Here is a 26,624-nt window from a genome sequence, read left to right as displayed (position 1 = left end):
TACAAATTACAATGTGTTGTGTTTGCTTCCCTATTTACTAGATTTTTTAGCTACTTAAAGGGTGTTCTGCTGCAGCACTTCTTTTCCCCGTCTGTCCGAAACCAGAGCTTAGTCTGCTCTGTCTGTTCAGCTTGCCGGCTTTGTTATGATTGGTCAACTGCTTAGAGCTGTCCCGCCCCTAAGCCTATGACGTACAATGTGTTGGAGCGCTAGCCAATACATGTAGAAGGGCATGTATTACGTAGTGATGTCACTAGCTTGCTGAAGTAAAGAAAGGAGTCCAATCGATGTGTTTTGGGCGGGGTGGGGGGGGGGAGTGTGTGGGAGAGAAACTACACCATTTATTTGAGACCTATATAATACACTACAGGAAAGGGTGAAGAACCCTTTAAGCAATAACCACTTAACGTAACTAATGATCACATTTGAAAGCACAATAACAGTATATACATGTCAGTGAGTGACCACTATTTATTTCTTATTATTTAACTATTATTATGATACTTGGATCTTATAAGTCATTTTAAAATACTTTCTCATGTGTTATGAACTGGGTGGAAAGTAACAAAGTACACTAACAAAGTACTGTAAATAAGTACAATTTTGAGGTACTTGCTCTTTACCTGAGCGTTTTCATTCTATGTTACTTTTTCCTTCAATACCATTTTGTGGTACATGTGTCTTTGGGTGACTGTATTAACATTTCAGATATGGACAAAAGAAAACAATGAAACAATTCTGCAAATAAGTGTGCATTATGTATATGAACTGGTCCTTCTGTACAGACAATTTGAGGAGCACAATTTCACGTAATGTAATGGTAAGACTCCCATTTGGAGTGTGTGCTAGAGTGTGTGTATTTCGGTGAATATGTATTTAAGAGGGCTTGAGTACAGATATCTGTGTATGCAGAATTGTAGGTACATGAGATTCTGTCATGAATGTGACATCATGTGTGTGTGTGGGATATTAACTGTGTGCGTTGGCTCACAGTGCTATGGAAACAGTAGCCGCTCCCTGCTGTGTCATCCCTGCCTGGCACATGTCACAGCATGTCCACCCTGCGTCTGCTGGACGAAATTAACTTCCCGGTCTGTCATAGGGTTTCTTTTAGAGAAAAACAATAACCCAACCCACCGTTTGATAGAAGCAACTAACTGATAACGAAAAGATTTAACAAGCTAGTACTGCATTGAGTAATGGACACATAGCACATCCCATGAATTACAGGCAGCACTTTTGTTTAGCACCTAATTGGCTGGGGCACTTCCACTCTTAGAGATGTTTACCTATATGATTGTTAAACCAATCATAATAATGCAGAGTAAACACGTAAACATTTATAAATAGATCGGAAATAACTACAAATAGAGTCAAGCAGATTTGTTTTGAATTCAATAACCAAGTCCAAAACTGAATTCCAGGGAAAACCTATAGAACAATACAAAGACCCTAGCTTGTACGTTTGGGTAACATTTGGACTTGCCAGCGGACTGTCAGACTGGGAAGCTTAAGTCATGAGAGAGTGCTTGCTTGTGTGTGTTTTTGTGTGTCTGTCCGGAGGCAGTGACCTTAATCTGAAGCACAAGGGTGACCCATCTCAGACAGACAGTGACAGAGATGAGTTCACGGATCAAAACATGCACACGCAGCTCGCACACATCTCGCAGTGTTCAGCCTTACCTCTGGAGCAATGTAGTCTGGAGTGCCGCAGAAGGTGCGTGTGGTCACTCCTTCTAACATGTTCTCTTTACACATGCCAAAGTCAGCAATTTTAATGTGTCCCTCGGAGTCCAGCATCACATTGTCCAACTTCAGATCTCTGAGGAAAGACACAGACATTAACATTAGTTACAAAAATAACATTAGAGATGTCTACTTGTCTTGTTACAGTAGTTTTCTCACAATGAGTACTAATAACTTTTTATTTACTAAAAACAAACACCAATTGCTTCTGCTGGGCATGCAAGAGCTTTCACTTTCATGGCAGCATGTTGGTGAAACAGGCATTACATTTCGCATAAGATTTCAGTTTTTAACTTAAAGTTTGGCAACTGAATAAAAGAACAGCAAGCAGTGCCAAGCACTATGTAAACTACTTGGTGCTCACCTGTATATGACTCCTTTAAGATGCAGGAAGAAGAGACCAGCAGCAATCTCTGCTGCATAGAACCTGCAATAACAGACACACATTTACAGACTTAAAACACAAGGCAACTACATGCAGATCACTTACAGCTCTGATGCATTCCAGAAGGGATTCCATCAAATACATCACACTATTACAAGTTTGCAATATAACTTCAAATCTAGTGCTTCACAGATTCCCCAAATATAACAAATCTTAAACTGAAATTAACATTGGATGCCAATTTGACAGTAGAAAAGTATTGAAATAATTCAATATAAAGTGAAATTGAAATGCCTTACACTGCCTGAGGTTCCTTGAACTTGCCCACTTGTTGGATATGGTACATCAGGTCTCCACCGTTCACATACTCCATAACAAAGTACAGACGGTCCTGTGGTTATAGGAACAGAGGGCAGCGGAGAGGGTTTAGGGAGCAACATCATTATTCTGCCATAAAAAAAAAAAACATTAAAGTTCCACAACAGCTTTTCTACATTCTACATTTATATTTCACTGACAGTGCTGCAGTCTTACAGCTTCCCCTACTATTGCTTGCTGAGTCATTCCAAAGTAGCGGCTACACTTTCCATAACAAGGTGACCTAAAAAGCCCACAACAAAGCACACACACATTTGTCAGAAGATATCCTATTGTCTGATAGTGCTGGCCCCTTATTCCCCATGATGATATGCCCTGACCCGGGTCCAGCTGTGTTTGACAGGACTTCACTAGGAAAACACAAACCAAGTGTAAGGTACCATCCTTTTGGCAAAGCTGACCTTCCATCAGGTTTAACAAAGGAGAATGTCCTTGGACTTGGAAGAGCTCTGAGTCTCGCAGCACAATGATGATGGTGCCTCAAGCAATGCACAATGCATCTTATCTAGACCTCTCATCTAAGTATATTTTCTCGTAGATATTGTGCTGTTTACTTGATAATGGGTCTCAAAAGTTGCTTGGGCTGGATGCTAATAGATAATAAACACATGCGGTCTTAGCAAACAGATGCAAAATATAAATTATGACTGGGAATTCGTAAAACGTTTTCTCTTTGAGTGTTAAATAATGAAGTTATTCTGACTTTTACTGACTTATGTTCCTTTGATGGTCTGTGGTACCATAAAGAGACGCATTATGTTGGTGTTCCATGTGCTGCTTTCATCTACCATTGTCTTTTGCTGCTTACAGTCTCAACACAGCAGTGCCGGTAAGGATTCTAAAAAAAGTCTGCGAAGAAATTGTGGAAGCTCTTAAGAGGTTGTGAAAGTGAGAGAGTAGGATGGTCTTCATGTTTCTGTATGTGGGAGAATGAACTGTGAACTGCGTGAGTATGTTTGTGTGTGTGTGCATGAATATACTATGAGTGATGCCAAGCTGTGTCTCAGCCTTTCTGAGCAGCTAATATATCAATTTATTTTGTATCCAGTGCAAGCCTATAGCTGGACTAACGTTTTAACTCTACAGGACGGTTAACTGGTGACATTTAAAAGGGTCATTACACAAATGACCAAATTTGACATTACATGTCATAACTGGACATCACCAGCTTTTAGACCGTCACACTTAGCCAGTTTGGTACTTTCCATTACCGGTATTGTTTTATAATAGGTCTTAATGCAGAGCAAAAAGTAGTTATCTCTATGATTTAACAGATCTACATGGGAGACAGACTAAGGGATTTTGCACATGTGTGTCTTATAAATTACGCAAGTTACGATGCAAAGCACAAAGAATAAGCAGAATACCTTTATGCATTGTGTACACAAGCCTGTTCGTACGCATGTGGGTGCACTAGTCTGCATTTGTTTCTTTTTATACAAGCAAGCACAAGATACTTCTCTGTGTACATAGAAAATACAGATATATACTGCATGACTCTTACAGTTGTGTGGCCTGGTTTTGGCATGACTCCAAGTCCATACAGACATGCATGCACGGAGAAACACGTGCTTTTGTGTCCACACGCACAAACATGAGCCTCCTTCTTGGGGTTTGTTTGTTTCCTCGTCTCTGTTATTTATTTATTTGCTTAAATCATACTTATAATACACGTCCTCTACTGCTCTCTACAACACTTCATGATTTAGCTGTTTACCTCAAAGCCACTTCATGAATTAATCTGACCTGACCTGTGACTTGTCCAGGAGCATTTTACCTACCACAGTCTGGAAGCACGAGTGGAGGTGGGTGAGGAAGGGTGGCTTGTCCTGTTGGGCCAGGACTCTCTTCTCCACCATGGTACATTCCACGTCATCGTCCTGAATCACCACGTCTTTCTTTAGGATCTTTATTGCGAACAGCTCTTCAGTGGCCTTCATTTCTGCCAGCATGACCTTTTCAAGGACAAACACAGGGGAAAAAAGGTAGGTAGTCATCATTTGTGTTTTCCCTGTTGTATTTCGTTCCTTACAAACTTGAGCTGAATTTTGCTTGTAACACTAATTTATTTTGATCACAGCTGCCTCACCTTGCCGAAGCTCCCTTTCCCGAGCACAGCCAGGAAGGAGAAGTCGCTAAGTTTGACCTCGTTCAGGCTGCTGAAAGGCTGCGGGCTGGAGCTACCGTCGTCTGTCTCGCTGATCACCTTCTTACCTGGGCCTAGCATGGCTTTCTGCACTCGGGGAACAAGAGGGTAGTTTGTTAGAGATCCACAATATAAAATCCCCTTCAGAAAACAGACACCAAATGAAGCTTTACTATGTTGATTGGACAAGATTATTGTCCTAAATTCCTTAAATGTAGATCCTGTTTTAGATTATTTTATACACAAAAAGTAATAAAATGATACTGTAACAATAGTAAATTTACACAAAGTTTATTAGTGTTGGTTTCCTCTCAACACAACATGTGAGAACCACTTGAAGATCAACACATCCACTTTTCTCTGTTTGTTTTAAAAAGGTTTACCACTACAGCCACTATCATACACATTATTTACTATGTTTGAATTTCCTTCCCTACACACTGCTTAGTTGCTCATTCACATCACCATACACAGATGATGAGCAGAATTCAAAATTAATGAGTGAAAGTGAAATGAGACTGTGGTGCCATTGTGGCAGGAACACACAACAAAAGTTCCATACAGACACGACTTGATAAAATATACTGAATTGTGGCAAAGGAAGTATATATATACGTTCTTTCTTTGATCTTGTCACATTAGTGTTAACTAAAGATGTGATCCAGTCATCTTAAAAAATGTTATTTAATTTGAATAAATTAAAACCTAAGTACTAGCTTTTTTAATCGTGACAAACTATTAAAACTATAAGTAAACACACCACCTTCTGTATGTACAGTGGGGCAAAAAAGTATTTAGTCAGCCACCAATTGTGCAAGTTCTCCCATTTAAAAAGATGAGAGAGGCCTGTAAATTTTATCATAGGTATACCTCAACTATGAGAGACAGAATGGGGGAAACAATCCAGGAAATCACATTGTAGGATTTTTAAAGAATTTATTTTCAAATGATTGTGGAAAATAAGTATTTGGTCAATAACAAAAGTTCATCTCAATACTTTGTTATTTACCCTTTGTTGGCAATGACAGAGGTCAAACGTTTTCTGTAAGTCTTCACAAGGTTTTCACACACTGTTGCTGGTATTTTGGCCCATTCCTCCATGCAGATCTCCTCTAAAGCAGTGATGTTTTGGGGCTGTCGCTGGGCAACACGGACTTTCAACTCCCTCCAAAGATTTTCTATGGGGTTGAGATCTGGAGACTGGCTAGGCCACTCCAGGACCTTGAAATGCTTCTTACGAAGCCACTCCTTCGTTGCCCTGGCGGTGTGTTTGGGATCATTGTCATGCTGAAAGACCCAGCCACGCTTCATCTTCAGTGCCCTTGCTGATGGAAGGAGGTTTTCACTCAAAATGTCACGATACATGGCCCCATTCATTCTTTCCTTTACACGGATCAGTCGTCCTGGTCCCTTTGCAGAAAAACAGCCCCAAAGCATGATGTTGCCACCCCCATGCTTCACAGTAGGTATGGTGTTCTTTGGATGCAACTCTGCATTCTTTCTCCTCCAAACACGACGAGTTTAGTTTTTACCAAAAAGTTCTATTTTGGTTTCATCTGACCATATGACATTCTCCCAATCCTCTTCTGGATCATCCAAATGCCCTCTAGCAAACTTCAGACGGGCCTGGACATGTACTGGCTTAAGCAGGGGGACACGTCTGGAACTGCAGGATTTAAGTCCCTGGCGGCGTAGTGTGTTACTGATGGTAGCCTCTGTTACTTTGGTCCCAGCTCTCTGCAGGTCATTCACTAGGTCCCCCCGTGTGGTTCTGGGATTTTTGCTCACCGTTCTTGTGATCATTTTGACCCCACGGGGTGAGATCTTGCGTGGAGCCCCAGATCGAGGGAGATTAGCAGTGGTCTTGTATGTCTTCCATTTTCTAATAATTGCTCCCACAGTTGATTTCTTCACACCAAGCTGCTTACCTATTGCAGATTCACTTTTCCCAGCCTGGTGCAGGTCTACAATTGTGTCTCTGGTCTCCTTTGACAGCTCTTTGGTCTTGGCCATAGCGGAGTTTGGAGTATGACTGTTTGAGGTTGTGGACAGGTGTCTTTTATACTGATAACGAGTTCAAAAAGGTGCCATTAATACAGGTAACGAGTGGAGGTCAGAGGAGCCTCTTAAAGAAGAAGTTACAGGTCTGTGAGAGCCAGAAATCTTGCTTGTTTGTAGGTGACCAAATACTTATTTTACAGAGGAATTTACCAAATAATTACCAATTTCCTGGATTGTTTCCCCCATTCTGTCTCATAGTTGAAGTGTACCTATGATGAAAATTACAGGCATCTCTCATCTTTTTAAATGGGAGAACTTGCACAATTGGTGGCTGACTAAATACTTTTTTGCCCCACTGTATATTAAGGGTGAGAAACTACTAACACACATATCTATGAGAGATGCTTGAAACATTAATACTTTAATATTGTTAAGGGACATTTCTATCTTGTGATTGCATAGTTTGAATATCTGTACACTATAACTTCATATCTGAGCTGTTCACATCTGACTGTGTAGGATAGACAAGTCCAAAAGAAACTGAACTGAGAGTTTCTTTACCAGGAAAGTTACATGGCTAAATGAAGACACTGTGGCATTTGCTACTGTATACAGCTCTGGAAAAAATAAAGAGACCACTTCAAATTGTTCTTAAAGACAAACCTATAAATAATATAATATTAAATAAATAATAAAACAAGAGAAAACGATAATGCTGAAGTGGTCTCTTAATTTTTTCTGCGGCTGTATGCATGCGTATCCTGTCCAGTCAAAATACTCTCATGTTCACCTGTATTTGCAAAAATATTCTATGCACTTCCTTCATGCCAAAGTCATGCGTAATCTCCCAGCATAGCAAAATGCTCCCAATAACAAAACTGCAGTTCAGTCTAAACACTAGACAACGATGAAGAACTAATTTTTCTACTTTTAAGAACACTACTACCTGTCTGCACAAGAACATAACCGAGATCGGCAGGTCCAGTATTCACACTCAGCCAGGGCCAAACACGCATACAAAACCATGCTGATTCTCTACACTAATCTACACACACATGCTACTGTCCTGCTGTAGCCAGGTCCAATTGGTAGCATACTTCTAAATGTCCTTCCTCACTATGGAAGATCCTTCCCCAAATCTGTGCAGGTAACAAGGACGTCTTACCCCCATGGAGCACTGTCAACCCATTACACTTTCACTAGAAAGTAAGCCAATAAAGGTTTCTTTAGCCAAGCCAGCATCAAACATGATCCCACATTTATGACATTTCATTTTTTAAAGGAATACTTGAATACCAGTTCATGGAGATGTTTCTCTGTTTATTGATACAATTGTTTACAGTGTATGTATACATGAAGGAAAACGTATCTGAATAAAAATACATTTTATGTCAGACAACCGATGCTGAGCCGCTTTAGTTTGGTTAATGGGATCAACCATCCTCTGATCTTAACCAGGGAGTGCAGCACAGAAACGCAAAGCAGAGCAGACCACACCAGATCACAGCACACCTGTAAGCTTTAGCCAATGAAAAGAGCCTGACCGAGCCGAGCGAGCAGCAGTCTTACTTCCTCCCTCTCAGACACACCTGATCAGAGTCTTCCACAACTGCTTGGTCCTGAAACCACAGGGACAAGGGAGCCAAAAGGGCTGACTCACTTAGTACACTGGAGAATACTGTAAGCAAAACAGCTGACTCATCCAAGACACTTATAAACAAATATATTTGAGGGCTGATCTACAGATTGTTTTTGAATATATAAAAATTAATGAAGATTCAGTAGCAAAGTTGTATTTGAACTATGGGTGCACTGCATTAGTTAGTATCTATGGATTGGGTAGGGCAGATTTCATATTTAATACATTTAGTCTCTCTCAATTATTGTGAGAAAGTAATCCCTGTTCACATGTAAACTTAAATACAAATGCTTCAAAATCTGTTTAAGGAGAGAGAAAACTAAAATTACAATTTTCCAATTTTGGGGCCGAAACAGATAAATAGCAAACACAAAACCCAACCTCTAACACTAAGTGATAGGTTTATAGAAAAAAAAAAAAGTGCATTATTTCATTATTTACTTGATATATTCAAATCCTGCATTTACTCTACCAAGAAAGTGGTTTGAAGAGTAGAAAGGAAAAACTTAATTAACAAATGTGAATGAACATTAAGACCATTTAAGGGCGGTGTCAAATCATAATCCTAGAGTATGAAAAAGAAGCAAGGTGATGATTTGTGAGTGGGAAAAAAACAAACACAAACACAGACACACACACACATACACACAAATCAGTTGCTCATTATTCTGACAAATCTAGCGTTTTACTTTAGTTAAATGCTGACATCTAGTGGTCATAATTGGTTTTATTTCTATTTATGAAGCCCACTATTATCCAAGTGTGGAATATTTCTGTAGTTGATAACCCCAGAAAATTTGAATCTGAAGTGAAAAGTAGAAGATACGGCAGGTTAAGCTTAAGCACATCCTAAAATAAGTAAATGTAAGCAGGTTATACCATTATTTAGTAGCAATGGTGTAAGGAAGCACACACACAATGTTGATAGGCAGAAGGAGACACAAGACATATACAGAACACAAAGACACACATGTAAACAAGTGTATAGCCATGAACTGCAAGCAGTACAATGTACGGATGTACTAACCATTCATTATCACATAGAGAAGAACCAATGTACTCTCACTTGACGCACAAATTTACCTTTACCTAAGGGCTTACTAATCCACATAGAGTTTACAGCGGGTATATTGAAGAAAAGCTGAAATAATCAAACAAGTATGAAAAACAGCTGCATTTGAATAACCATCTTTGCCTACAAACATTGGTCTATTGAAGCAATAATGTTTGCTAATTTTATTATAATTGTCCTATTTGCTCACACAAAGAACAAATGGTTGGTAAAATAGATCTATTGGTAGAAGGTTTGAACCACAAACAAATGATCAGAAGTGAGTAGAAATGTAGGAACATGTCACCACAACAAGATGGACATGAGAGAAGAGGAGGAGAGGAGAACGAAAGAGTGCAGAAAGGAAAAAAAGAGGAGATGAGAAGAGATCAAACTATTTGTTAGGGATAGAGAGGAGATGAGAGAAAAAAGGGAAATGAAAAGAGAGAAAAGGAAACCAGAGAGGAAATGAGAGGAGAGGAGAAGGCTACCTTTCGTCTAAAGTTATTTTGGCAATCCTGAGAGCAGGGGGGCAAGAAGGGGAGAGAGGAAGAGAGAAACTCGTGCATTAAATATGACAACGTGACACAGGATGAAGAAGCACTTGTACAGTATAAGTCTCACCAAGCACACAGGAGGGAGCGGGAAGCTAAGGGGAAAAAAGGAGAGAACCATAGAGGGGTTTATGAAGAGGGAAAAGGAGAGGGAACTTCTCGAAGAAATATATTGTCCATGAAAGATTCAATAAAGTCAAGTGACCTGAAATCTTTGGACACCGGGGGCCTGAAAAACATATTAACCAATTAAACAAAAGCGCTGCCTTTATCCAAGTTATACCTAACAGCAAAGTGTGCTGGTTACTATTACACGTTTTTGAGTTCAATGTGTTATATCTGAGAGAGGACGTTCACTCAATGAATTAGAGAGGACTTTGTTTAAAATATACAGTAAATTCCTTTAGAGAACAAACTAATGGTTGGGAGAGCTGGGAAAACTTTGTTTATTGTGTGTGTTGTCTCTTTTTTCCCAAATAATTATTCTAATCCACGCTAATATATCACTTCCTTAGTATCACATTAATGACTGTATATTGCATCACTAGTTTTATTTACTTGAGTCATGTTACTATGAAAACCAAATGCAGAAAAGGCAAGAGGAGGTCATACTCTTCTCCAACCTTAGTGAACACTCCTGCTCTTAATCTATTTTGTCTGATCCTCCCTCATCATAACATAATCCTCACCTCCTTTAGGAGATATACAATGACATTGTCATTTCATCACTGGCTTCATTTTCATTTTTTGTTAGCAAGCCTAAACTAACCTAAATATTATTTTAATACATATATATATATATATATATATATATATATATATATATATATATATATATGAATATCTGGGAATATTAAAGAACATTACATAATTTAAACCATTTATTTTTTACATTTACTATCATTTATTTATATGTGTCTGTGTGAGGCCCAACTAGATTTTGAAAGGACAGCATAGGAAAGTGCTCTTTACAAAAAAATATATATATTATGAAGATTTGTATTGGTTTCAACATCAACCATGACCTTTCTAAGTTTTAGCCTTTACCTTCTTTCTCCTTTTGCCCACAACTGTCCAATATGTGTGGCAGAAATGTCATGGAAAATAACTTTAAAAAGCCTCTTCAAGAGACCTTAGCTCCCGCCGAGACGCAGACAATCAGAAGAGCACAAAGAGAGTGGCTTCGCTCTCAGCAGGGCAGATACATCGGTGCAGGAAATTGGATGAAGGAAAGGACAACTGTGTCTCATCAGTGGCCTCCTGCTGAAAAAGGTTCTCGTACAGTGTGTGTGTATATGTGTGTTAAGGTGACATTAAATGTAAGAGTATAGGATTTTCTTTCGATTTGCAATGCTGTTCATAAAAATCCCATTTTACTTGATTATAGGAAAGATGTCTGGAAGATGATCATAATAATCACAAATCGTTATAGGTTCATAGTATAATTTGAACTTTTTTACTAAATTCAATCTTCATTTGAAAAATTGTTATAAAATGAATATGACAAGTTGTTTCATAAAAATAAAAGAGAGACGTTTTCAATCTCACCACAACAACAAAACAATTTTGAACAGGAACTGCATCAAATGATAAAGTGTTATTTTTAATGGCTCAGTATGTTAAAAAACACCTCTATAAGGCTGTTGATGGGCTGCTTTTATTCAACTTCAGGCACAAATCTCTCTGTTGGAGGGAGAAAATGATAAACTCTGCAGGAGTAAATTATTCGAGACCACGAGCTGAGGAGGTCTTTGAATGCTGCGGCGGTCAAGTCTTCATTTTGTTTTTGCCAGCCAAGATTTGACCATTTAATATCGATTCCAAATCCTAATCCTAGTTTTAGAGTTTAGAACAGCTGGACCAGCCATTTTTACTCACTCTCAAACATTTGAAGTTAAGAAAGATAGTTATCCAGATGGGATTGTCAGCTCTGAGTATTATATGTGGCCTTAACCACACAGCCAAATACAGCATCATCATTAACGGCAATTAGTCAAGGTTTGACCCATGGAAAAAGCCACCAGATATTTGATTTGTTTCTCAGAAGAAAAGTAGCATTGAGTAGCAAATCATGGACAGACAGACAGACAGACCGACAGACCGACCGACAGACCGACAGACAGACCGACAGACAGACAGACAGACAGACAGACAGACAGACAGACAGACAGACAGATAGACGTGTGTCTAATGATTAATTCAGCACAATTCTCACCTCAAATTTCTCCCTGAGTTCCTCATTTCCATCATCCTCCTCTGAGATGGGAACATTATAGTACTCCCCCTCCTCCTGGCACAATAACTTATACCTGGAAGAAAAGAAAGAAAGAATAAGAATGGGAATAAAACAGATAAGACATTGAACAATAACAAAACCATACCTTCTTTTCTTTAACTTTACTTTTGTTCTCTTCCACTGATTTGCCCTACAGGGTCTGGATATAGTTTATGGGAAACCTGTCTCTTCTCTGTTCCATGGGGTATTGGACACCTCCTTTTAATTTGTGACAACACATATTGAAGCAGGCACATACACACTGTCAAGTAAACAAGTGAAATATGAGAATCTCTTGCTTTTGATGTGCCTCTCAAACACGCCACAACAACTTATGCCCACAGCACAGTCCCAAACTAATCATACTGCGTGATTCAGAGGTTGCATTGTTTTCAGGAACCTGATTTATGCTGCGTTTTACTCTAAACAAAAGGGGGTTAGGGTTACATACACTAAAAAGATGGTTTAGTTTAAAATGCTCTGTCTTGGAGCCTGTACTATATATGTTTTAAATGACCGATATGTGCTTGTATCGGGAGTACCATTAAAATGACCCATGTTTTTGTGGTATTAATTAAGAACCTTTTTTTTTATTGGCTAAGGCACAAAATAAAAACACAAAATAATAGAACATTGAAAATAACTGTTAGTATTAAATAGTTATTATGAATAACTTTTATGGAGGCTTCAACTGTCCGACAGCATTAGGGAAGTGTGAGTGACCTTCATTAATCTGGTGTAATTTGAAAAATAGATTAGGAGTCAACAACAACATGGAATTGAGCATTACCAGCCACAGACTGGCGCCTTCATGAGCTCTGACACGCCGAAGGAAAGGGCCCCCATGAAGTCGTTCCTGGTGGTGCGGTCCCAGTCCCACACTTCCACCGACAGCCTGCGGTCCTTATCTGTAGGCTTCAGCTTGCTATACAACACAGAGGTGGCACCATATGTCAAGTTTTGTGTTAAAATTAGACATGATTCAATAATTCATGGAAGTGACTTCTTTTTTAGGTTACGCCAATGGTGGTCACTTAACGTAATACTGACATTCACAATACCTGCATTGTGAAATTGTAAGTCTGTCCTCTGGCTACACAGTGACAACAACAGGTAGTTTACTCACAAAGTAAAGGTCTCGTTCCATTTGGGATTCAGGTTGGAGCGGATGGTCTTGGTCTTCTGCTTGGTCGAATTTTTGGGGTCTGGTATGAGCTTAAGCTTGACATATGGATCAGACAGTCCATTGGGGTCCATTGGAATCATGTTTTTGCCTTCAGTCACTGATGTGGGGATAAAAAAGAGGGGAAATTGTGAGTTTATCTATAGAGACACAGATTAATAATAAAGAATAACATGTATGTACTGTGTATGAAATCATTTGACAGAGCACTGTATATATACAAAACATCACTGGCATATCGTCCAGCAGTGGCTCAGTCAGTAGGGGCTTGGACTAGGAATCATAGGGTTGCCGGTTCAAGTCCCCAAACAGATTTGAAATATGGAAAGTGGACTGCTACTTGGAGAGGTCCCAGTTCACCTCCTGGGCTGCTGTGGTGCCCTTGAGCAAGGCACCGGACATCTCCAATTCCCCCTCCCCATTGCTCCCCGGGCGCTGCACGTTAGCTGCCCATTGCTCCTAGTACTAGGGTGGTTTAAATGCAGAGGACCAATTTCACTGTGTGTGCTCTGCCGTCTGCATCTATGTGACAATAAAGAAGGTTTCATCCTCCGATTCTATAAAAAAAACAAGAGGGATAATTTCTTTGAAGAGCATTTCGAACACAAGTTCACTCACACCTACACACAGAAACACATCAGAAGAAAGGGTTACGTGTTGTGTTTAAGTTTTAGTTCATACAAAGAATACAAAATGTTTGTCGAACTATGAAGCTTTAAAAATAAAAAAATAACTCTTTGAGAACCACTGATATAGAGTTTACGTCACCCTTTAATTCACACCACTGTGTCTGCCTTAATAACATATTCAGCACACCTCCAAAACATATCCCACTAATTACCCTACAAATACCTGATGGATTTAATTAGCGTTGTTTTAAATGCTAATTGAACACATTGTTATAATTTATATTCTTTGTGGTTTCTAAGTGAGAAAAAAAATGGTTTGTCTGGAAAATAAAACGGCTTTCTTTGAAGCAACAGGTGGACACCAATAGAATAAATCACAGGTGAGGTAGATCAAACGGCGAGGCACAGCCCGTGGGGATTGACGCAGTGCCATTTAGAGAGCAAATGCCGAAAGTGTTATGAGAAGAGTGATTCAACATTGCAGGCTGTGACATGCTTAATCAGGCGAACGCTCTTTTCCTCCTCCTGTATTTAGCTGTTCAGTAAACAAGGGCACACCAGGGACATTAGCACTCCATTAGCCCTGAGCATTGGAGCTCTGCCAGACCTGAGATACAACACACACACACACACACACACACACACACACACACACACACACACACACACACACACACACACACACACACACACACACACACACACACACACACACACACACACACACACACACACACACACACACACACACACACACACACACACACACACACACAGTTTTATCAACACACTATGCATCCCTGAAGGAAAGGTGCTATTGCCTGCACTGGTGAACTAAACAACTAAACACTGGCCCCTGGAGACCCCAGAAGCCTCTGCATGTGGCCCTGTCAGTCACATTACAATAGGGAACCTGGAGCGGACAGCATTAACACAGGATTCGTCTAAAAGGTAAAGTTGATGCAAAAGTGCCCAATATCTTGCAATATCTCTAATATCCAGCAAGTGGCGAGCGACTCAATTGGTAACACTATTAAGTCGAATTGTATCAAAGTCAACGAGAAAATGACTTATTACTTAAATAATAAGCATTTTTCTGACATTCTGGTTGTCTAAATGTGTCGTATCATGTCACTCCTGGCCTAAAACCATGAACCATGAAACCCATGACGCAAAGGCCAAAAGTCCACAAGCCAGTAGGTGCTATCACAGTGACTGCGTCCATTTGTCATATACAGTTTATGGGATAATTAAACAAAATAAAAGGGACTGTCACCTTTGAGTAAAGATAGTAACTGTTACCAAGGCATAATATAACCACGATGAGATAAGAAACCTACAAATACAATATGATTTTCTTTCTCATAGGATGCTGCACAAGTAATACAGTATGCATTTCATTTTCCGAGCTACTACAAAGAGGTTATTCCCTGTGAGTATGCACCAATGCTTAGTTGGCTAAGAATTAATGCCTTCCCATTATTTGCTTTGATTCTTAGGACACATTGTGGGGGATTTTAGTGGTGAGCGATGTTACCGAGGTGTGAAGTTTGATGTGAGCGGCAGTGGAGTACACACACTGAGAGACGAACAAGAGCTTAAAGCAGCAACTCGAGGTGTGGGAAGGTATTGAGCGAACCTGAGCTGGCAAGCTTCAGCCTCCTCAGAAATCCAATAGAAAGGTGTAAAGCTCGTCTACAGGCACCAAAGAACTGCAGTATACTGTTCTTACACTTGAGTGCAGTCTTTTATGGATGCACTTCCATACTGACTGAGCTGTTTTTGGTGATTTCTTAGATGTTAGGATAGACATTAAGTTGTGCTGCCTCTTCTTCATTCCTACCTCTTTCTCTTGGAATGGAACAAGCAGGGTTTTCACATTTTTTTAACTGGATGAAAATCTATTTATGGAGGATAGCAAATGGTCCCTCAAAGTCCTTCTTTTGCATTACTTGTAAGTTGTTGATGTGTGTTGTATCTCTGAGAAACCATTTTGCTGCTCATGTTATGATCATACTTTTGCGGCTTTAGATGCCTTGTCATAATCTACTTTAACACCCACTTGTTCTTAGCCTGTCAGACAGGAACCTGAGTGATATAAATCCGCATAGACATTCTATACATCATTTGTTGGATATACAGTATTGTATGTTATAGTTAAGTGCAGTTCCATGTACTGTACCTTCAGTTTCCAATTCTTCCTCCCATCATTTTAAAGGTTGTGTTTTGAATATTGAATACGCTGGTGGTATGTATGCAAAGTCACAGCACACAAATGACAGATCATAAAGCAGCCTGAGAATACACCTACAAAGGGACATTGTTCTGGTGCTTGTGTGGAGGACTGTGGTTTACAATAGGTGGTCGAGGTTGTTGTAATTTGTCTGAATAATAATGTATTATTATTTAAGTTAATCATCCTGCCCAGGAAGAATGGATTATTTTTATCTCCAGTAATTGCCTCAAGATTGCCACTCATCTTGACCCAAAATATTCTAAAGTCAAGGACTCTGTTGGTGTCTTAATGGATTGCATAATGTTAAAGATAGACAGGAGATGTGATTCAGATTCTAACCCAAGCCACTGCAATAACGGCAATGTTTTAACCATCCCAAAACGGTTGACTGTAAAGGTCTTGTCTAAGGCCATTCTAAAAAGAGTATCGAACAGCTTTGATTCGCTGAAATGCAGCTCTTGAATAAGCTGACCACAGACCTTTGAACCCAAGGACTGAAGATTTAGCAAAACTGTCTTTCAAGCACTGTTGCTTGTTTATGAATCCTTAAATGGAGCAGGACCAACATACCTTTCAGATGTTTTTCTGCATGACACACCCGCTAGATCTCTCAGATCACTGGATAGCAATATGTTAGTAATACTGTCAGCTATGCTGCCCATTTTTGGAATGAACTTCACGACTGTACCAGCGTTTGACTCCAACGGTTTGACAAAAGTGTTTTGTCTTATTTGTTATCTGTTTTTTTTATAGTTTTATTGTCTTGTTCCTTAAGTGTTTTGTATCTGCTCATCTGTAAAGAACTTTGAATTGCCTGCCTACCATAAAAGTGATGCACAGTAGGATGATGGGTTCCATAAAGTGCATGGATGATTTTGAATTTTCCACTGATCATATGATGTTGTGTTTCTTTTACTACAAACACAAGACCATTGAGTTTAGTCTCTCTCAGGCTTGCTGCTAAATGTACTTCCAGTCGCCAGTAGGGGGCATTTTAGACTGTCTTATTAGGCTTTGCTTGCACATAAACCAAGCAACATGTGTAGTCCTAACTCCTTTCAGATGTTCTGCAGAGCCATGCCTTCACAATCTCTGTGGTGCTGAGAATTATTTTTAAAGGTCAAATGATGAAAGAAAAAAACACATTATAAATACAGTCAGTTAGTATATATCTGAAGTTGTAAGTGCATATACAGTGTATTCGATTTATCTATGTGAAAGAGGGTTAAAACAACTCATGCCTATGCTAAAAGACAGACAGAAACACACGCACATAGGACAAAGTAAACAGGGGCATGTGTGGGGGCCCCAGCATGGTTGCTTGGATACAAGACTTCACAACTATCTTGGCTCGCATGCAAACAGCAGTGCAGGTTCAAACACTTTCTTCAAAAAAACAACTTGAACTATGTTCTATCCAACCATGGTCCGACTAAAATTAACCCAAAAAAAGGGAAAACATAAATCGCAGTCAAGTTGAACACCCACTAAACCGAACATTTATGACACTTTATTATGGTATTAGCTTTGTGTAATACAACTTCAGATATGGCCAAGCTTTACTGAGCTTTCCGAAATTGAAGTGGCTAATCAGCATATGTATCCACACAGAAATCCAGAATGCCTTGTGAAATCTGCTCTCAGTGAAAATTGCAACACATTTAGTGCAAACTATACAAAGTTTCTCCAATTTTATGGAAAGAAAATAAGCAGTGATAGGTAAGATAGGAGCGTCTTCATCTCTCTCTAATATATGTTGCTCCCCTCTCAAATCTGGACTGTAAGCTGGCTGTCTCATACCATATGGCTGATATCTCATGCCACACTGTTGCAAAAGTTGAACTGTTCCACACCAACTACAACGCTCATTATGATGCATATTGAAATGGCTTGGTATAAGTAGTGAAGTGTTGCACCGGAACAAACAGCCTTATTGAATCTGGGTCTCAGTTGCTTGCAAAAAAAGAAACGGTCTAAAATGAATGCATAGAGATCAGCAGATCAACATTTGAATTCAAAAATCAAACAGAATGATTCAAAGAAAAAAAGATAAAGAAGGAAAGGCCAAGCATGACGGAGGAAATACAGAGCACTGGAAGGGATAGTCATATGCTAATGTGGCGAGAAGGCAGCCTGCAACATGCTGAGAAGAGGGATCCGTGGCATGGCTGGGCCGTGACGACAGATTGGGAATACCAATGACATGACTTCTGGGAGTCTGACAGCAGAAATCACACCGCAACATGGATCAGCTGTTTCATGAGCTCCATAGAGACAAAGAAAGAAGAAGGGTCTATTTATAATGGAGAAAAACTAAAAGAAGTGTGTAATACAGCAGCAATATGATGAGGTCACGAGGTCATGAGGTTTTTGGTCAGAAATGCTAAATATTTTTGTGGCCTTAGTGCTTTTTCTCAATATTTAATTGTATATGTGAATAATAATTATTATCAAATGTCCAAATATGACTAGATTGCAAAAAGTAATTTATTTCCATATTTCTTTACATTTAAATCACAATATAAGCCGGTCATATCTTTGAGAGGTTAATACTCAAATTTTCATTTTTCAGGAACAGTGTTTGTGCACTGTACAAGTTTGATATTTCTTTCTATGTGTTGATGTTACAACTTCCTAATGTTTCTATCTGAGGGTGCACAGTGATACTTTAACCAAGCCTCTTCATTGCAGTCCTTCCTACAATCTTTCAAGAGTTTAAATGATTTGTGAAAACACACAGACAAACACACACAGCCTTGTCTTCAGCTGACATCAGGTGACCCCACCTCAAAAACGAGGCAAGCCATATTTGTTTTCCACCTCCTTGTGTAAACACCTGTTACAAAACTTAAACTACCAGACTTGCTTTCCACCTTCTCAGCGTAACTGTGGTCCTTTGAAAGCCCTCTACATGAAAACATCTCTGAGAATGCTGTGTTGAACGGTTTGTCTTAAATTTAATATTTAACCAGCATAAAGGAAGCACAGGATATAGAGTAGTATAAAAGATGAAGGGAACATGAGTAGTATGATTATAAACTACTCACTATTAAGTTAAGCAATTGGATAATTAGCATAATGGTAACTGAACATGAACTACAAATGGAAATACATCGGATGTCTAACAGATGGTTTTTATATATATATTTTAATATTTATTTAATAATAACATTACAGTTCTGATGGATTATATCTGAATCACAAAGGTCCCTACCAAGCATTAAGACAAGCTGCTTTCCCAATGGACAAGTCCCTGCAGTGGAAAGCGCTGGCATTTACTTACACAAGTGCTGTCAGCTGTTCCATCTTCAGACTGATTCATGAGGAAAATGTAACAGCAGGATTTTAAGTATATTTTCTCTTGGCAAGAACCTGTTGGTTTTCCTGCACGATGACTCAGACACTTGAGTCATCAATTACTGTAAGAAAGAGTGTGGAATCAGTGGAATTGGCCAGTGTTTATCAATTGGCAACCCCTCATGCTTCGTCAAAAGCCCAGAAATAGTCTTGATCCGAGCCCTACTCTGCCTTCCTTGGAATTAGGGAGTCAACAGTAAAAAACAGGATATCCTTTAGTTAGAATGAGAAACTATACTGAATAGGAAATCAAGCAGTCACACGGAAATTATAAAGAGGGGGAAACTCTCTCTGCAGATCTGCATGCAGCACATACAACATTGCATTCATTAATCATTTGAAGACTTACTGAATTAAATAACTTAATAAAGTGGACAAACTTTTACATTCCATTAATTTATTGACCAATAGGGGTAACTCAAAAGGAAGATGTGTAGGAAGAAGGATGTTCAGCACCATTGAGCAGTGATCAATTTTGACACTTACAAAAGTGAGCAGAGTGAAAAGAGATAAAGGGGAAACATATGTTCCTGCAGTGTTGCTCCGTAGGATACCATACAGATGATGTGTTCCAGACAACTTAAAACTCAAAAATGAACAACCTCGTATTAAAAAAGGTAAAATGAAACAATACTTGAAGTCAGAATTCCTATTTGTGAAAACGCTAAATATCCATTTATACCCAACTTGATGAAGAAAAATAATTTCATCACAAAATAATCCAAGTGCATTTTGCAAATGGTAATCTATCACCCAAAAAGCAAAGTAGGGTATACTGTATTAACTTATATTGGGTTGAAATAATATAAACTTTCATGGAATAAAACCTGTTCTGCATGAACATCGATGTCAATGCTATTAGGCAAACATAGTTAGTAAACGTATGAACGTTTTTCGTTTTTATCTGCATAAAAAGTTATACTGTATGGGAAAAGGTTGAAAATGCGACAACATGTGGAGAATGCACTGCTGAAATCAATTCAATCAATTTGTTAGCTATATTATTTTGTTTACGTTTGGCATAGTACAGCTGGAATGTGTAGAGGACAGAAGTTTGACATTTCAACAGGGAGAACTCAGACCACTGAGTTGTCAGGAAAACAGCATACAGTATGCTTCCTACATTTCCCTAAATGCTTTAACAACCCTGAGAGTAAAGTTATTTAAGTATAATATTTTAACTGTATCCAGATAAGAAAATGTATCCCTTGAGACACATGTTGCATGCAACTTTTTATCAGAACTGTTAGATGAAAGCTGCGGTTGCAGATTCTCATATCCTCTCTGACTGATTTCTACCTGCGTGTCTGAATATACTAAAAGTTATAATTGAAGTAATAGATATACATTTTTCCTCCAATGTAGCAGCACGATTAACACATCTTTCTGATGTTACACTCTTCACATTTCAGTTTTTATAGTAAAAGTCATACATCAAAATCTGCCGTAAAATAGCCTCAAAAAGGCAAAGTAGATAGTTGTTATAGCTGCACCCGTCAGAAGGTGGTAACAGCTTTTAGGGTACATTTTTGTCTTCAACTGTTAAAGGCTGCTACTCCTCCAGAAGGTTGAAAAGTAAAATCTAGCTTCCCTGAACCACCTACATCTAAATCTACTCTGAGCACCAATCTGACCTCCACACACCTACACTGCTCCTACATATGAAGCACATCGACACCTACAGCAGCATTAGTGCGGAAAACACATTTGGACACTGAGGCAAGAAGAAAAATCGAAGAAAAAGGTTAAAATAGAGCGGAGTGAGCGGAAGAACAGAGGGCTTGTTAAAGGAGCCTTTTCTCTAGAACTGGGTGAGTCAACGAGGGATCTAAACGGAAATGTAATTATTACCACTGTCTCTCACACACTCCCAAAGGAACTGCATGCGGCAAAGGTTCGTGCACAGGTTTGCTACACACTTGCATCTATGAGGTTAACTATGAATACGAAAAGGACTTCAATTACAGAAATGCCCTCTCTGAATATTTGCACAGAGTCAATGAACAATAGGATTTCAGAAACAAACCGGAGGGTGGCTTTCTCAGCACCAACAGACACAGAGGAGCTGTGTTTCATCTGGAATGAGAGGCGGAGGACAAGGTCATTGGGCTACATCTAACGTTCAGACACAGAACTTGTTGTCTCCTTAGCACTGGAATTCTCTGTTTCACGCTAACTGACGAAAACACACACTCTCACGTTATTTGGAAACGGCACAAACAGTCTTTGTTTCATTGTGACTCGCTATTTTATCCATCTTGAGTGTTGTTGCCAGAAAGTCTGTTTGTCTGTCTCTCCTAGCGGTGAGAGTTCATGCATGGGTCCATGTATGGGTTTAGAGTACAGCTGTTTCCCTTGGCAGTGATGTCACTTCCTGTTTAACAGTTTAGCTCTGGCCATTGGTGAATCACACAAAAGAAATTGGAGTATCTTCACTCAGAGTTGAGTGTGTGTGCACTCTGGGATGTTTGGAAATTATTATTTTGCACTCTATCAAGCTTCCCTCTTGACACAAAGGCACTATGTTGCACTGCTTATTCCAGACATTCATTTATTGTCTGGCTTCGGGGTTACAAGACAAATAACAATAACAAATACTCATAAAAACAGCATGTGACCACAATGCAGCCACTTCTAACATAATCTCTAAAACATCCTTATATCAATTCTGTTTTAGTTCAATATCACTGGCTGCATGCTCGTTTGATTTGATTTGATTTTTAAATGTTGGTCTTGGCTTTTAAAGTCCTGCGTTTATACCACTGAGCTACCTAGCTGAGCTTCTAACTCCCACTACTTCATGCATGATGCCTTGGTTCCTCTGATAATGACCTATCTCCTGCTTTCTTTTATGTCCTTGTTTGTGAAGTACTTAGTTATGATAGTTTGTAAGCCCCTATATAAATTAAGACACAATATTTATAACACATAAAGTATTAAATGATCTCGACTAAAAAGAACCAGTGTTTCATTTCAATCACAGTGAGATCATTCTTAATGTATGTTATCATTTCTGATTTGGGAAACAATGGGGGTTTGGTTGAGGGGTTGATGGGATACTTTTGATTCTGACCAAGTATTTTTAAGAGTCAAGGAATTTGAGAACACTATGAGTGTACAGACAACAGCATCATCTTTGTGTCAGAGCAATTTCTACCGTAGAAACAGTATTTTTTCACTTAAATAAATAGAAGAAGTTATGATTTTTTCTGTCTTACCTGTGTTTAACAGTTGTGTGTTTTTTCAAGGACTTTTTTAAGGATCAGCATTAATTATTACCACAGAAAGTTAAAACCAAGAAATTAAATGAGAGAAAATGAGTACATCTCTCACACTCACACAGTATGTAACGTCACCAGTAATGATTAAACTGAATAGTAAAGTCAGTAAAATATCACTGCCATCCGCTGCACCCTTGTCTTTATAAACTCTTCACCAGCAGAATACAAATTATGTTTGGCAAGCTGTCTGCACAGCGTCTACAGCAGCTAATGTAATCTATGATACAATCTGGCCTGAGTGGGTTGGTAGTGCTGGTACAGCAGTTTTATACACACACACACACACACACACACACACACACACACACACACACACACACACACACACACACACACACACACACACACACACACACACACACACACACACACACACACACACACACACACAAAGTAACACATGCAAATGATAACATGGCTGCTTGTCAATCCGGTATGCTATGTGTCCCACAGGGCCGAAAGTCTGAATGATTACAGGAAATAATTATGATTTCCTGTCCCTGGTATACATACACTTTCATCTGTATATGAGTACACACACATTACATTTTCACACACACTGTAAAGTACACCATTATCAGGATATGACAGCAGTGTGCAGAAGTTCTCACTTCATGAAATCAATTTTGGAATGTTTCTTGAGAAAATACAGCCAAAAATGGTGTGAAGAGGGACATTGTTAATATTTCCATCTTATTCAGCAGGATCTTATGAGTTCCTGAATTTATTCAGATCACATGAGACTGAATATGAAAGGCGAGATGGCAGGAAGAGCAGAAGATATAGCTGCTTTTGATATTATTTCCAAGTCTTCGGTATAAATACAATCATGGCTTGTTGTACTTTATGTCACTCTTATATTTTACCTTACAATTCAGTTCTCTTGTTGTTATATTTCTATAATAGTGAACTTTTATTTGCCTCCAAATGCTATAATACAGCCCCATGTATAAACAGAATATTATTATATTTATATATATTTACTGCAGATATAGGACATGTTTTTAAACAGATGATTTGCCTTTGAGGAAGGAATGCATGTTAATAGGTAACACCAGATGGAGAGGGGGAAGAGACGGTCCCAGCCCAAAATCATGAATAAATATTTGTGCATTATTTGACCAACTCAATATGGCCTGAAATGAGCTCGGATGTATTTGAACTGCTGTCACTGTTTAGGTATTTCAACACTGCACCATAAAACATTTTAAGGGCTTCATATTTAATATTTAACTGGTGTAAGACCTAGATATGACAGTATTTATAGCAATTAAACTAAAAGCATTATCAGGAAAAGTAAACTAATTTGTGAGAATTTGCTTTTGAATAGATAAGAAAAGCACATTTAAGTCATCACCAATCATGGGTGTAGGTGTTGCACCACCTCCCTGCTAACTGTATTCCTTGTGCTGATAAATTGATAAGTGAATAAGTCAGTAATGTTCATTGTCAGGGTCTTGTCAATCACTGACCCCTGTCAGCCAGCAAATTGAATAAGTATGATTCAGCTCCTTGCAGTCACAGATGTGCTAATGCACCATTACAGCCAAGGGATTTACAGTATGCCTTGAAAAAAGGCAAACTGGGCTTCTATGCAAACACGATACCCTCATGTTCTAATTCACTCATAAGACCAAAACATGAAAATAGTTTGGGCAATGTTCAGTGAGCACACTTCATTTTCAATTACTTTTGTTTAAATAATTATAAAATAACATCATATGTACAGTATAGCACCTTTTATATTGTATAATGCCTGTAGCGTAAAAGGACATTTAAACTAGGTAAAACCCGTTTTAAATGGCATAAAGGCCATGCACATAAAGTGCTACTACAACAAAGGTTGGTTAAAGTGGCATACAACATTTTCAAAAGAGCAAGACTCTTTAATATCTCTTGGTAGGCTTTAAGAGTTTGGAGCACGGATAACAATAGCTTTTATTCAAAGAATGATGTATTAGCCATTGCTATGTCCTTTGACACCAATGTGTCCTTGCACAGAGACGTGTATCCACTGCTTCATGCACTTACATTAGTGCATCACCATTTCTTCCTTACAGTATAAACTAGTCCAACCAGTCCCTTTTCATAACAGAGCTGCTCCAGTGATGCAGCATCCCCGGGCAGGCAGCAGGGTCAAATGACCACAGATCTCAGAAGGCCTCTCTGCATATTCAAAACTGACAACATTGTGTTCCGGCACTACCACACACACATGCTGTTCACTTCTGTGCTGCTTTAAGCCAAGGGCTAAAAACATCACAGCATATACATTTGGCAGATTAGGCATGAACATTTCTCAATCTTTTTAAACGAGACTCAGCCAACTTTCAAATTGAATGACTACATCTTTTATTTATATACTAAAGCCTACAGCTTGTGTAATGCATTATTTTGATTTAGAAAATGGTAAAGGCATTCAAGATATGAATTAACAGAGAAAATCAATAATTAATACAATCATTAATAAACAGCAGGAGAAGGAGAAGCACATAATGGTAAAACCCCATTCATTTTAAGATAAGAATTAGGTTTTTTTTTATGGCTGTTTAGACAATATAAACAAATGGCAGTACGAAGATTTCTAAAGGATGGGCAAAGTCTCTGAAATATAACACTTCCATTGATTACAATCATTAAGTAAACGCTATTTATAGTAGCTCATTACATCCTGTTCAGAGCTCTTTAGGCAAAGGCCAGGTGTGTCTTTGAGACCTGGAGGCTGTTGTAATTAAAACGGATGGCATGGATCATGTAGAATAGCTTATGAATAATAGTTGAGACGGATCACTTAACGCTACAACCCTGCTCACAAAAAGAGTGCTCAGATTCTGGCTTTGTGTAATGACACATAAATTAATATATCAAGCGCTTAATTTGCTTAGCAGAGACAATTCGGTTACATTTGCAACTCTAGCCAACATAAAGCAAGTCGTGACTATTTAAAAATGGAAACAACAACAGGCCCACGCAGCGGACCACCCACATATGCAGAGATACAGATTTGGATCGGGATTGCCTCCCAAGTTTCGTAACTGTGAATTTCTTCTTAAAGGAGAATGTTTAGCCTGGGTGGCTCTACACTGTAGATCTGTGCACCAAAGGGGAATTTCCTTAGCAGCATACTAATAGCTGATAGTCACAAGGCCAGTCATGCAGTTAAAGCTGAATTCACTGCCCAAAAACGACTGAAGTCAACGGGGATCAAGGATCGACTCAGATGTCATGGCAGCAAGGGAAAGGGGGTTAATGTGTGTGTGCAATTAGAGAGTGTGTTTTTTTGACAAAAAAAGAGCAAAGGGTTTGAATTGATCCAGGTGATAATCTGAAAATAGAACCACCTTCACCCTCATCTTTGCCTACCTGACACACTCTAACACACAAGTACATACACACACAACAACCAATTCAAGTACAAAACACCTTGCATTTTATAACCTGATGGAATTGAGTGTGGGCCATCATGGAGCGGTGGTTGTGAAGCCTACCTGTGACCTGCAGCTTATCCACAGTGACCTCACACTTGAGGAAAAGACGCCCCCTCCTTTCGGTGTGATCGGTTCCACACATGCTGGGCACGTTCATAACACACTGATTATGGACATTCATATCGCAGGCTGGAGGGACAGAGAAGAGGAGACAAATAAACATGACTGAATACATCTGAATATAGATACAGATTTTTAATTATTGACAAATAAAACCAAACTGATATATTGACAAGTACTTTTATGCATTTGTTCATTTTTCAAAACAGCTGTGC

General features: G+C 38.9%; 1 protein-coding gene across 1 annotated transcript in view; it reads right to left on the bottom strand.

Moving 5' to 3' along the window:
• The window catches only part of prkcaa (protein kinase C, alpha, a), a 118,552-nt gene that overhangs the window by 28,268 nt on the left and 63,660 nt on the right, over positions 1–26,624 (bottom strand). The window contains exons 5-13 of the mRNA XM_063884665.1: positions 26,350–26,478; positions 13,302–13,458; positions 12,966–13,100; positions 12,116–12,209; positions 4,599–4,742; positions 4,291–4,464; positions 2,431–2,522; positions 2,111–2,173; positions 1,684–1,822 (exon numbers count right to left, since the gene is read on the bottom strand). Coding sequence (XP_063740735.1) covers positions 1,684–1,822; positions 2,111–2,173; positions 2,431–2,522; positions 4,291–4,464; positions 4,599–4,742; positions 12,116–12,209; positions 12,966–13,100; positions 13,302–13,458; positions 26,350–26,478 — 1,127 coding nt within the window. The remainder of the gene's footprint in view (positions 1–1,683; positions 1,823–2,110; positions 2,174–2,430; positions 2,523–4,290; positions 4,465–4,598; positions 4,743–12,115; positions 12,210–12,965; positions 13,101–13,301; positions 13,459–26,349; positions 26,479–26,624) is intronic.

Source organism: Eleginops maclovinus, chromosome 5, assembly GCF_036324505.1.
Source record: "Eleginops maclovinus isolate JMC-PN-2008 ecotype Puerto Natales chromosome 5, JC_Emac_rtc_rv5, whole genome shotgun sequence".
In the NCBI taxonomy this organism is placed as follows: domain Eukaryota; kingdom Metazoa; phylum Chordata; class Actinopteri; order Perciformes; family Eleginopidae; genus Eleginops; species Eleginops maclovinus.
The sequence above is the reverse complement of the archived record's forward strand: the minus strand, read 5'-3'. Positions and strand labels throughout refer to the sequence as shown.